This window comes from Salmo salar, chromosome ssa21 (genome assembly GCF_905237065.1).
Source record: "Salmo salar chromosome ssa21, Ssal_v3.1, whole genome shotgun sequence".
Lineage (NCBI taxonomy): Eukaryota > Metazoa > Chordata > Actinopteri > Salmoniformes > Salmonidae > Salmo > Salmo salar.
In genome coordinates, this window is record NC_059462.1 from 43,370,285 (window position 1) to 43,384,978 (window position 14,694).

General features: G+C 43.5%; 1 protein-coding gene across 1 annotated transcript in view; it reads left to right on the forward strand.

The window, feature by feature from the left end:
* Positions 1–4,286: 4,286 nt before the first annotated feature.
* LOC106582373 (pleckstrin homology domain-containing family M member 3-like) overlaps positions 4,287–14,694 on the forward strand; it is a 79,203-nt gene continuing 68,795 nt past the window's right edge. The window contains 2 exon segments of the mRNA XM_045704396.1: positions 4,287–4,656; positions 6,717–7,649. Coding sequence (XP_045560352.1) covers positions 7,157–7,649 — 493 coding nt within the window. The 5' untranslated portion in view covers positions 4,287–4,656; positions 6,717–7,156.

The window sequence follows — 14,694 nt, forward strand, 5'->3', positions numbered from 1 at the left end:
CTAGTGCGTTCAGTATTTATTTTCTATTACCCCATTAATGTTATGTTGTAAAACTGTTTATCTAGCACCACGATCTTACAAAAAACACTTTGGAAGATTTTAAAGTCTCTTACAGTTTGCCACCAGATGGTGCCATTGTAATCCGAGTGACATTGCTCATCAGGTGTAATAGCGTGACAATAGACTGTATCCAACGTATTATCAGTTGCAGTACAACATCCCTCAAATCCTTCTAAAGCACTGTATGACTGGTATGTCCACATGGAGTATAGGCCTACTGTGATGCACCTTCCACATGTACACAGTCAGGAGCACCCTTGGCATGATTAGGTTTTTTGCACCAGATGGAATCCACACGGTTAATCCTAGTGCAAGCGGCGATGGGGGAATAGACCCAGAGGAAAAGAAAGGAAACGGAGGCACTCAGACATCCAATGGAAGAGGGCGAGAACCAAGGCTTCCAAAAAGGTATCAAAGCCTGTAGGGCTGCTACTATTGTCCCAACGTAATTGGATTTTGTCTGGGAGAAGGAAGTCTCATTTACCAGTCTGAGGCTCCACATGGATGGCTTTGCCACTGAAAGAGCAGGATTGTTAGCTGCGAATGGGAACAGTGGTTACTATTTTTTAAAACCTGGCTGGATGGATGGGACAACATAGCTCAAGAAGCCCCACATATCAGCTCTGAGAGAGTAAACACATTAGCTGGTATTGAACCAAAACTCATTTGGCAGTCTTAAAGAAAGCATTTTTGCTGGAAGCTATCTAAAACGGTCAATATATTCCCAAGGCCCACGCGAGTAAGCGACTACCATAGAGATGACCATCTCTGCGCTGTAGAAAGGCTGATGTTCTGAGGCATTATTTAATTTTTCGGCATCACTACGTCGAGGTAAATAAGGTATACTTTCCAACGAAGACATCTACATGTATTTCAGGATGTGTATCACTGGAAATAATCAGAATTCATGTAAACAAGTTTTGAAAACATCGCTTGTTCAAAGAAAGTGGTCTCTTCGCACAACTTATGTAAATTGAGGTGCCTTGCGGTAAGTGGGTGCTGATATCGTGTGATGGTGCTGGTAGGTCAACGTTTAATTCATGGGAAAGGGGTGTGGTATGCTGTATATCTTAAATGTATGCCTACATTCAGATAAAGATCTCTCAGTTCAATATCACTTACCCTTCCATTTTTTGACCAGTTGTCTGGGATGTTGGTTCGATATTCCAATTTGTAAGTTCTCTGCATTTGAGGTTACTTAGCCCATGAAACTGGTCAGAAGATTCTTGATATGTTTAGCTAACTTTTTTGTCAATGAACCCCTTCAATCTCATTGTCTGTTTTCATCCCTTGTTGCTGCTTGAATGGATATCTTCCCTTCATGGGGAATGACGATGTCTGCTTTGAAACAATAAAAATGCACTATCTGGAGTTCATATGCATGACACGTTGCAAAAATACTGCGTAAAACTGACTAAATTATAGTAATTTGTATGGGGTATGGTGGCCATTGGCTCAACTTACCCCAAGGCAAACAAGTTGACTACATCACCCACACAAAAATGGTTCATCAAGATCGGTGTGGAATAACTTGACTGGCCTGCACAGAGCACTGACCTCAACCCCATCGAACTCCTTTGGGATGAATTGGAACGCCAACTGTGAGCCGGGCCTAATCGCCCAACATCAGTGCCTGACCTCACTAATGCTCTTGTGACTGATTGGAAGCAAGTCCCCACAGCACTGTTCCAACATCTAGTGGAAAGCCTTCCCAGAAGAGTGGAGGGGAGACCAACTCCATATTAATGCCCATGATTTTGGAATGAGATGTTTGATGAGCAGGTGTCCACATACTTTTGGTCATGTAGTGTATGTTGACACCGTGTTGGTTTAGTCTGTGCTTTGAACACATTCAGGACCTCTAGTTTTGTGGTCCTAAATGTTTATTGCTACACATTGGGCTGCCTTTCAATGCGGTCTTTGTCAATCCTCACTCTGATATCCTATATGAATGATATTTAAGTAATAAGGCACGAGGGTGTGTGGTATATGGCCAATATGCCACTGCTAAGGGCTGTTCTTAATCACGACGCCTAAGAACAGTGGTGGTTCGAGCCCTGAATGCTGATTGGCTGACAGCCGTGGTATATCAGACTGTATACCACGGGTATGACAAAACATTTATTGTTACTGCTCTAATTATGTTGGTAACCAGTTTATAATAGAAATAAGGCACCTTGAGGGTTTGTGGTATATGGCCAATATACCACGGCTAAGGGCTGTATCCATGCACTCCGCATTGCATTGTGCATAAGAACAGCCCTTAGGCATGGTATATTGGCCATATACCACACTCCCTCATGCCTTATTGCTTAATTATAACATACTATGCCCTTTACAGGCCCTATGGTACAGCACATATAATGGTACATGATTGTTCTGTTTGACCTTTTTACCTAGGATTGAAATGTACTGGATGTCTAAGGGACTTAGCATTACCTATCAAAAAGACATTCTGCCCAAAAAAATGCCATTCCAGCATAAAGAGAACTGATCATAATACAAAGACAAATTGCACCTATTTCTCATGAAATCACTTCCTTTCCAAAGATTTCTAAGATAAGAGCTGTGTTTTTCTTTGTGTCTGTCTGTGTTTAAACTTTGTCTCTGTTCTGATATGAGAACACCTTGCTCCGGTAGGGAGGACATAAGAGGCTTCCTCGCTGCCGTTTCCATGGGGACCCAACAGCCACTCTACTCTTCAAAAGCGGGCGAGCAGAGCAGAGGTAGCGGGCCTTTTGTGTTGGAGAGGGAGAGAGCAGAACAACACTGGCCAGATGAAAGCATTGCCATCCTTAAACCCAATCATAATTTAGTCATCAGTACAGGAGGATATAATCAAAATAAAGGGGTAGATGGATGGGAGAGATAGACAGAGAGAAAAGAGAAATAGAGGGAGGGAGAGTGGAGTTCGTAGGTCAAGGAACGAGAGAGGGAGAGAGTGCTGTTAGATGTAAAAATTAGAGGGGATATGGATAGACATGGTCTTGTTCTTAACGTTGACGCTACCTTATTTGCAATGTCAATCTCGTATCCACTTAGATTTAAAGGTTTGTTGTGTCTTTCCTGGAGGAAGATGACAAATAATATTACAACGTCACTGACCAGGACATTGTACTCCACAAATATACATAATCAATATGGGACAAATTAGCATTTCTACTTGGAAAATTAACATTTATTTTGAGTATCCGAACGAAGCAACAAATACCATTCAATGTTAGTAGTGTTTGTGCTACATGTTATACAATTGTGTTAAACGCCATGGTGTCCTTGAGGTTATCATAATATATTTCTCTATTTATTTGTATATCCCATTTGAGAAGGCATTTATACATTACAGTATTACAGCTGTAAAACATATCCAACTATAAGTCCCTCTCTGCATCCTCCTGCATCTCTACCAAAGGCTGACTGCCATAATTGACTCTCCTCTCAGAACAAAATAAAAGAGAGGAGAGTTTGCTGGGACAAATAGCATTTAGCAAGAGTTCACATGCAGCTCTATGTAGGTCATACACAATATGGCGTCTGCAAGTTTACAGCTGGGGCTCATAGAGCCATTATCCCACAACAATGGTCCGGAGAGGAACATATTTGAGCCCATTAGCCCGGGCAGGGCCCCCTCCTCCTTCATTAGAGAAGGATTTTTTTAACGAGCCTAAACAATAAGCACATAGAAAGGGTACAGGGGGGCTCTGAGGGATCGAGGGAGGGGAGATCGCATGTTTAGCCGAGAGAGCCCACGATAATTACTGTGTTTCTCTCTCTGGCCTGAAAGAGACTGATGTTTCTCTTTCTGTAGGGTCAGCACAATGGACACTGGGTAGCTTCAAGCACCGCTAGCTTTGCCCCATTAGGAAAAAAATATGCTCCGTTCTCTCCCTGCTCATCCCCCTTTCCTCCACCCCTCCACTCAGATTCATCATTAGAGAAATGTCTTTATGACCTTTGTTGGAGGATTTTCAGTTTGATACATGGCCCCTGCTGCTGTCACCTGCCTTCGTCATTAAATTAGTATTATATTGGTTTTGCCGCAACTGTAGGTTAATTTGTGTGATGTTGAGGAATGGGTATGAAACAGGGTTGGAGTAATTTAAAAGGACTTCAAATGTTCAATTGTAAAAAAAAAACGATGTTATTTTCATGCAAAACACAGGGGGACAATGAGACATATGGATGCAGAATAAATTAGGCACAGATGTAGTAACTGAAAGGTTTGTCAACTTACCAAAAGTTTCTCAATTATTATTACTACATACACTTGTGTAATAATTATCATGTTGTTTCCATCCATGTTGAGATTATAATTACACCAGAATTATCATGTTAGTAGTACCATACTGTTGTATTATTACTTATAGAATCAATTATAAATCCCATGTTATTGCAGAATTGACAACTCTCTACAGTAATTTCTCTGAACTGATCTGCGGAAAATGAACGGTTGAGAATCAGGACACCCTTTCTCCAGAATGCATGGCCAACTCACACAAGTTGCAAGAGACGGAACATTTAATGAAGGAACTATCAGTTCTATCCGGTGAACGTTTTCTCTGACGGACCAGAAAATGATATATTTGTAAACAGAATCAGGTGAGTCAAGACTTATTAATTATTCTTTCGACACCGAGTTTGTAGGTATTTAGCATATATATTTTTTCTAACAATGATAAATATAAATATAGATAAATATGTGCGCGTGTAGCTAGATGGTTTTACCGCTAGAATCGAAATGACATTGTTCAAGGATGGGAGGCTAGTTGACGTTGTTAGCTAGCTTGCTAACTAGATGATGGACATTCACACCTGCTAGTAGAAGTGAACCAATATTCGGTGTTAGCTTGGAACTAGCTAGCTAACTATGTTAGTGAACCACTGAATCAGGATGTAGCTGGTCTGGACGTATATGTAAAACGGTAACAAACTAGTTTGCTAGGATAGCTGCATTGATTGCATTGCATGCTGCACTGTTGTCAGAAGTTATAAGCAAGGCACCTGTCTTGACTGCGCTGTCCCCTTGTATTGATCAATGAATTGTTAACTACACCAGAGCCACTCCTTCAGTTAGTTACCTCATTCATGTCAAATGAATAGACAATATACAGATGTGTAGACTACAAACACACACACACACACACTGTCCTAGCTACTGCAATGAGGGAAGATATGATGCCTGCTGTGTGAGAGAGATGTAAATAGACAGTCAGTGAGGAGGGACAGTGTGCTTCTGTGTCACACCTGCTAGTCTGCTGGGTAAGGTGAGGACACAGTTGTGACTGCTGCTCCTTGCTGCTTGCCTCAGAAAGTCATGCACTAGGTCACTCAGACAGTCATGCACAAGGTCACCAGGATGTGGTTTGTTTTTTTACACATGCTCTTGGGGATGGTTGAATATGTTTTTCTAGTTTTGAGCTGGTTGTTCTCTTTAGTGCAGGATCATTGTCTGTGGGATGATCATTTGCTATGAACATGGCCATGATGACAATGTTTCATTGGATGCAGTGAACTCATTGCTGAAGAGAGATTGATGAGTCAGATCCCTGTAGCTACTGTACCTGGAGTTGTACATGGAGTTGCAGAATTACACCCTGCCCAGGGCTCACAATGACAACATTCCTAAGCACAGCCTCATCTGGCCTGGCTGCCCTCCTTGATCCATCCACCTCACCCCTCCCTCCACCTCCACCTCATCCCCTCCTCACATAGGGCTGGGTGACATGGCCTCAAAATATTATCCAGATTTTTTCCCCCAGACTTATGGGGGATTTCGGATAATATACACTACCTGACCATATGTCCGATTCCCTTCGACCAAACCTCAAATGCAAATAGCGAGTTGAAACCGCTTGTCAGAGAGGAAGTAGTGATCTCTCATCTTTGTTGTGAGTGGCAGGAGGCGTGGCTTGGTTTGTGTGTGTAAATGGGAAGGTGCACAGAAGGAGCGAAGGAGACGAGACCAAAAAGATATGAAAACAAGCAGACATAATCACATTTTTAAATTAAACGTGATTGTTGCGCTACAGGCATGTGGAATATCGTGCTAAAACATGAATTTGATATATCGGCCGGCCCTTATCTCACCCCCTTACCTTACCCCCCCACCTCAGCCCTTCACCTCCGTCCCTCCCTCCCTCCCTCCCTCCCTCCAACTCACCCCCTCTCCTCACATCACCCCCCTTTCCCAGTGAAGTGCTGCGTGTATGCCATCCAGGGATAGGCTAGTGGTGATGTCCTCTAAATAATTCATGTCTGGAAGAAAGTGAAAAACCCAGAGCTGGGAGGGAGCAATGGGCCTGTCAGTGACAGAGAGAGAGAGAAAGAGGAAGAGAGAGAGCTAGCGAGGGATGAGGAAGAGAAAAATTGCAACACCCTGGAAGTGAGAGGCTAAACTGTCTGGCCAGAAGGAAGGCAACCCCGCCCCAACCAGGTTGGTCCAAGCCTGAGGCACAGGTTAGCTGTCTGTGTGTTAGACTAGGCTATTCCATTTACTCCCTCCCTTACTGGATAATGCCTATGTTGTTTGATGAGATCAGGAAATGTTAAGCTTGCTAAGCCTTGTTCATTGCTAAACATATCTGATCTTCACCCTGTTCAGTGATAATCAACCCTGACACGTTTCCTTTTTCTGTTCCCTTTTCTGTCCCATGGCACAGTGAAGCCTCACATTGTGCCCTTTTGATATCATCATCATCCAATGTGGAGGAGGAGCATTCTTCTTTGTTACACACATCCTCATGTGGATTCATGTGAGAGCTGACTCACACACACACAGAGAGAGAGAGAGCCATCAGCCTGTAAGAAAAGCAGTGCCACCCCAAAACTGTGCCATGAGAATTTCTGGCAAAGGCCAGAGCTATCATAAACTCAATAAGAGTGTTTCACCTCTAGCTAGTTGATTAGCAGAGCTGTGTTAAAGAGGAATTGTTTTCCTGGAAGAAGCCTCCTGCCCTCGAGGAACATGGCTTCCCTCTGGGGCTCAGACTGCAGATGCTTCAGCTGCGAGGTCCAGAGCCACTTGGATCGTCCCCTGCCCATAGAACCACCACCCCGCCTCCCCTAACAGCCTCTACACGGGGCCAAGCCGAGGAGCACCATGAAGGAGGTGGAGGACATTAGCCCTGCCCTGGAGGCCACCGAGGACTTCCTACACTGCCTGGACGGAGGTGGAGGACAGGGAGGGGAGGGGGTCCGGCAGCCCAGGCAGCACCACCCCAAGCTGCAGGAGATGTCTGTAGCCCTGGGGAAGCTGAGCTCTAGCGGGGTGTGGGGCCTGCTGGCCAGGGAGCAGGGGACCGAGGTGTCCCCACGTAACGTGGCCTGGGCTGACCAGCCCTCGGCCTTCAGCGTGCTGGCTCTGAGGCAGGGGGAAAAGAGACGTGCTCGTTCCACTAATGACCTGGCCGCCCACACCAAGGACACCAACAATACTTCCTCTAACTCCTCCAACGCCGCCTTTAAGAAAGGCCACAACCGCTCACGGTCTGATGTTAATTACCGTCCGTCCTACACAGACAACGCTAACGGCCTGCCTGCTGTGGACAAGAACACGCTGAAGAACATGGCTCTCAACGACCAGAGAGAAGAAGGTAAGGCGGGAAGGAGAGAGTGTGTCCTTCTTTGGTTAGCTGATAAGGACATACTGCCAATGTATTATTGGTTGATACTCAAATCAATGTCAGTGTCTATGAGCTTCAAACAAATCTTCAAAATGTTTGCTAAATAGGCTATCATGACATGTACTTAGTAGAGCTGGGACGATAAACCCCAAATTATGGACGCCGACCATACCGATCATTTATCGCATTTTGCTGATATTGTTTATTACGATAAGTAGCCTATACTAGAGAAATGTAAAGTTTGAAATGAAATAAGTGTGCTAATATGGGTGATTGTTAAAGAGACAATTGATGGCTACAACCATCATACTTGTAGTAGTTTAAAGGATCATGAAACACAAACTGTAGTTCACATTGTTATAAACATATAGTTCTATTTCTAGTTATCACATCAACTCAGGTCATTTATCGCCCACTTTAAGTACTTAGGTTATCATGACACTTGTCCTCTGTGTCAGAGACTAGATTAAGCCTGGGACTAGCTTCCACTTCCACGTTATGAAGATGATGTCAGTGTCCTACAGAAAACAATTGGGCCTAGGCTGTAGTGCAGCAGCCAGCATTTTATTCTGATGGAACTGAGCTTCCACTGCAGTGGCCAGTCAGGATGTGGTGAATAATACCAACCTCCCTGATGCATTGTTTAGTCTGCCTGTTTGTGTTTGTTTAGGGATGTGAATGTGAAGATCTTCACCAAAGACCATAATAGGATGTCATTCTGTCACCAAACAGACCCAAATAAGAAGAAAGAGAGTGGCCCAATTATCCTTAATATTAGGAAGGATTAGCATATGACTGAAAAGGCCTTAGTTGGCTCTGGGCAGGGAGGAGGGATGGATAGTTAGGCTACACTAGAGGACAGTAAAAGCAAGGGCTGCATTCAACAGCACTTTGCATCAGAATACACACTGCTCTTTGCCAGTCGTTATGGTTGGCAATGCTTTTATACACTGTAGCCTAATTGTATCCTCTCATGCCCTGTAACATACTTCCATGACATTTGATGACGTGTGTAGGTGTAGGTAGGCCTAGGCTAGGGCCCATCTCTTCTTAGGACAAACCTCAGCATATCTGTTTAATTGCTAAGAGAGTGAACCATGACATCCCCACTACCTTGAATGACATGGGGGTCCACTGCAGTTAATGTTTTCACATTGGATGCAACAGGGAAAGGAGGCTTTGGAGCTACTGGCATGCAAGAATACTTTCACTCTGTCTTACTGGTAGTGGTTCCCCCATAACGAGCCCAGCCCACACACTGCTGCTGAGTCCCGGTGGGGTGACATTTACTGATTTCCTCAGCAACACACACGCTAATGATGATGGGTCAGTTGATTTCGGCATGCGAGAGCGAGCGGGCGTCACTGAGCCTTCAGCTGTCAGTGTTCTAGTGCTGTAGAGGTTTTACTTCATTTACCACTCTACTCAGTAAGGTTTTAGATTGTCCTCTTAAGACATTTGACCAGACATGTACCTCAGGGATTTGAATGTATTGCCTAGCTTTATTAGCTGTTAATTGGTCATTCCATTGGTTCATTCATCTAATCAATCTGTTATTTTGGCTTTTGATTTAAATAGGAACGCCACAGTATTAAATACAACACTTACATATATGTATCTTAAAACAAATATATATATATTTATTTATTTATTTATTTCACCTTTATTTAACTAGGTAGACCAGTTGAGTTCTCATTCACAACTGCGACCTGGCCAAGATAGAGCAAAGCAGTGTGACAAAAAAACAACAGAGTTACACATAGGATAAACAAACGTACAGTCAATAACACAATATGTAGTAAGATTAGGGAGGTAAGGCAATAAATAGGCCATAGTGGTGAAATAATTACAATTTAGCAAATTAACACTGAAGTGATAGATGTGCAGATGATGATGTGCAAGTAGAAATACTGTGTTAACTATGTTATAACTCTATGTTAACTAACTCTATGTTAGGGATGTTTACTTTATTCCTGACTTCTTTGGGTCTGTCTGTCATGGTGTCCAGGAATCACCAGGGGGTCCATTGGTCCAACATCTGCTTCTTTAAAGGCCAAAGTTATAAAATGGCACTTGTTGTTATGATTGGCTGTCCCAGTCGTTGGTCTGTCTGGGTGTGGCAGTCAGTCAGTACAGTAAGATAATTGCTAGAGCAGTCCCTATCTGCCCTTTATGTCTTTGGCAGGTTTAGCTAAGTGAGCTGACCTGACCAGTTCTCCCTATTCCCGGTACAAACCTCCCCCCAAATTACACCCTGGCCCCTGCTACAGTGTTTATCGTCATGTCCCTGTTTAAGCCTTACATGGAACTGTTTAAGCCTTACACGTGCATAAATGTATTTTGTCCCCCTACACCAAACGCGATCACGACATGCAGGTTAAAATATCAAAACAAACTCTGAACCAATTACATTAATTTGGGGACAGGTCGAAAAGCATGAAACATTTATGGCAATTTAGCTACAGTGGGGGGAAAAAGTATTTGATCCCCTGCTGATTTTGTACGTTTGCCCACTGACAAAGAAATGATCAGTCTATCATTTTAATGGTAGGTTTATTTGAACAGTGAGAGACAGAATAACAACAAAAAAATCCAGAACAACGCATGTCAAAAATGTTATAAAATGATTAGCATTTTAATGAGGGAAATAAGTATATGACCCCTCTGCAAAACATTACATTTACATTTACGTCATTTAGCAGACGCTCTTATCCAGAGCGACTTACATCGGACGGCTGTCACAACCAGAAAGATCTGGCTGAGCAGTAAATTGCCGTAAGAATACGACCCTACTGTTACGCTTGTTTACACTGAGCTGCACTGGGGTCGGAACTCAATCATGGTTACATAAGGGTGTTTTCACACTTGGTCTCTTTCAGACAATTTGTGAACTCAGTGCGGTTCACTTTACTTTTTGTGCAGTGTGAATACTCCAGAGGAACTCAGACCCCTCAAAAGAGCCCTAGAATTCCATGGTCGTTCCCTTTTTTAGGGCAATGTGAACACAAAGTTATCCAGGTTCACTTGTCATTATTCCCTCACCGCATAGTAGACCAGGGTTTCCAAAACTCAGTCCTGCCCCCTGCACCTTTTGAATTTTTGCCCTAGCACCAGTGCTTGACTTGGGCAGGAGCTCACTGGAGCTGATTACAGGAGGTCACTGGAGCTGATTACAGGAGGTCACTGGAGCTGATTACAGGAGGTCACTGGAGCTGATTACAGGAGGTCACTGGAGCTGAGTAGGGGCACCTCAAATGTTCTACTGCTTGAGCTCCTCCACCTCTTAAAGAATATTATCTCGAAAGGTATTCTGGAGCTCCTGCACCTAAATATAAAGTTACCAGCACCCATAATGAGTACCGGCACCTATTTCAGTCCAAGTCAAACACTGCCTACCACTACACAACTGATTTAAGTAATCAGAACTTGATGATGAGTTGGTTGTTAGTGCTAGGGCAAGAATACAAAACATGCACCCAAGAGTTGCCCAAGACCGAGTTTGGGACACCCTGCACTAGACAACTGCAACACTGTTTCCCCTGCCATCATAATTTTTTTACCATTATTTAATTAGTCACAACCCCTTCCAATGGTGCCACAAAAGAGATGATGATGATGATGATTCTGATGTGCAGGTTCATGGCCAAAATGTGTGCTGTTTTTGGATATGGATTAGCGATTCTCAAAGATGCACAGCAATGCCCAAAATGTGACGTTTTGTACTGACACGATGTTTAGATTATTTGTTTGCAATATGTGATATATAGGCTAAAATAGCTTCAAAAGGGGTGTATTCGATTGTGGGGTTTGAATAGGGTAAGAAGACAGCTTATTTAGTGGGAATCACAACATAGGGTACAAAATCAAGGCCCTTGCTATCAGGGATCCTTGGGACATCCCAACTCTGACGTGACCCCATTGAAGTAGCCATTTAAATTGGTTAAGGGTTAAAATTAGGGTAATCTGCAGTATTCTTCTGCTATTTATTATATTACCAATAATATTTACATGTTAATATCTTCTGATTATAATTATTATGCCTCATATTTTAACTAAATGCAATCTATTAGCTTCCAAAATGTAGTTAAGTGTATCTAGCTGTCCGATAACCAGTGTTGGGGAAGCTACTCTGAAAATATAGTTTACCAAGCTACCAATTACTTCACACTGGAAGAACAACACTAAAGCTACCCTTAAGAAAAATATAGTTTACTTAACTAACATTACTTTAAAACGTATTTCACTACATCCGATATCTAAACCTGAAATGTCAGACTAAATCCCTCTGGAGTCAGATGTTAACAGAATTAGTAATTTAGCCTATTAAGCACAAACTTTTTCATTTGAGATTGAAAACATGACTTAGTACTTGGTGCCAACAAGGGTTTTGCCAATCACAGAGGTCAGACGTTTCTTGTAGTTGGCCACCAGGTTTGTACACATCTCAGGAGGGATTTTGTCCCACTCCTCTTTGCAGGTCTTCTCCAAGTCATTAAGGTTTTGAGGCTGACGTTTGGCAACTCGAACCTTCAGCTCCCTCCACAGATTTTCTATGGGATTAAGGTCTGGAGACTGGCTAGGCCACTCCAGGACCTTAATGTGCTTCTTCTTGAGCCACTCCTTTGTTGCCTTGGCCGTGTGTTTTGGGTCATTGTCATGCTGGAATACCCATCCACGACCCATTTTCAATGCCCTGGCTGAGGGAAGGAGGTTCTCACCCAAGATTTGATGGTACATGGCCCCGTCCATCGTCCCTTTGATGCGGTGAAGTTGTCCTGTCCCCTTAGCAGAAAAACACCCCCAAAGCATAATGTTTCCACCTCCATGTTTGACAGTGGGGATGGTGTTCTTGGGGTCATAGGCAGCATTCCTCCTCCTCCAAACACTGCGAGTTGAGTTGATGTCAAAGAGCTCCATTTTGGTCTCATCTGACCACAACACTTTCACCCAGTTGTCCTCTGAATCATTCAGATGTTCATTGGAAAACTTCAGACGGGCATGTATATGTGCTTTCTTGAGCAGGGGGACCTTGCGGGTGCTGCAGGATTTCAGTCCTTCACGGCGTAGTGTGTTACCAATTGTTTTCTTGGTGACTATGGTCCCAGCTGCCTTGAGATCATTGACAAGATCCTCCTGTGTAGTTCTGGGCTGATTCCTCACCGTTCTCATGATCATTGCAACTCCACGAGGTGAGATCTTGCATGGAGCCCCAGGCCGAGGGAGATTGACAGTTCTTTTGTGTTTCTTCCATTTGCGAATAATCGCACCAACTGTTGTCACCTTCTCACCAAGCTGCTTGGCGATGGTCTTGTAGCCCATTCCAGCCTTGTGTAGGTCTACAATCTTGTCTCTGACATCCTTGGAGAGCTCTTTGGTCTTGGCCATGGTGGAGAGTTTGGAATCTGATTGATTGATTGCTTCTGTGGACAGGTGTCTTTTATACAGGTAACAAACTGAGATTAGGAGCACTCCCTTTAAGAGTGTGCTTCTAATCTCAGTTTGTTACCTGTATAAAAGACACCTGGGAGCCAGAAATCTTTCTGATTGAGACGGGATCATACTTATTTCCCTCATTTAAAATGCAAATCAATTTATAACATTTTTGACATGCGTTTTCTGGATTCTTTTGTTGTTATTCTGTCTCTCACTGTTCAAATAAACCTACCATTAAAATTATAGACTGAGCATTTCTTTGTCAGTGGGCAAACGTACAAAATCAGCATGGGATCAAATACTTTTCCCCCTCACTGTAGTTAGCTTGCACTTGCTAGCTAATTTGTCCTATTTACATTTACATTTTACATTTAAGTCATTTAGCAGACGCTCTTATCCAGAGTGACTTACAAATTGGTGGATTCACCTTATGATATCCAGTGGAACAACCACTTTACAATAGTGCATCTAAATCTTTTAAGGGGGGGGGGGGGTTAGAAGGATTACTTTATCCTATCCTAGGTATTCCTTAAAGAGGTGGGGTTTCAGCTGTCTCCGGAAGGTGGTGATTGACTCCGCTGTCCTGGCGTCGTTAGCTATCTCGCTGTTGCTAGTTTAATTTGTCTTGGGATATTAACCATCATTTTCCATCCATAACTATAACATTTTCCGACAAGATAAAACTGCCAAAGGGGGAGGTAGCCTGCAGAGTTCTGTCTTACTATCCAGGTCTGTACCCAAAGAATTCGAGCTTCAGAGGGTGCTATAGACCACCCTCTGCCCCCAGCTGTCCTCTGGACACCATATGTGAACATATTGCCCCCCCCCCATCGATCTTCAGAGCTCGTGCTACTAGGTGACCTAAACTGGGGCATGCTTAACACCCCGGCCATCCTACAATCTAAGCTTGATGCCCTCAATCTCACACAAATGATCAATGAACCTACCAGGTCAACCCCAAAGCCATAAACACGGGCACCCTCATAGATATCATCCTAACAAACTTGCCCTCCAAATACACCTCTGCTGTTTTCAACCAAGATCTCAGCGATCACTGCCTTCATTGTCGGCATCCGTAATGGGTCTGTGGTCAATCGACCACCCCTCATCACTGTCAAACGCTCCCTAAAACACTTCAGCGAGCAGGCCTTTCTAATCGACCTGGCCCAGGTATCCTGGAAGGATATTGACCTCATCCCGTCAGTAGAGGATGCCTGGTTATTCTTCAAAAGTGCCTTCCTCACCATCTTAAATAAGCATGCCCCGTTCAAAAAATGTAGCCCTCACTCCAGACCTGACTGCCCTTGACCAGCACAAAAACATCCTGTGGCGTTCTGCATTAGCATCGAATAGCCCTCGTGATATGCAACTTTTTCAGGGAAGTTAGGAACCAATATACACAGGCAGTTAGGAAAGCTAAGGCTAGCTTTTTCAAGCCGAAATTTGCATCCTGTAGCACAAACTCAAAAAAGTTCTGGACACTGTAAAGTCCATGGAGAATAAGAGCACCTCCTCCCAGCTGCCCACGGCACTTGAGGCTAGGAAACACTGTCACCACCCATAAATCCACTATAATTGAGAA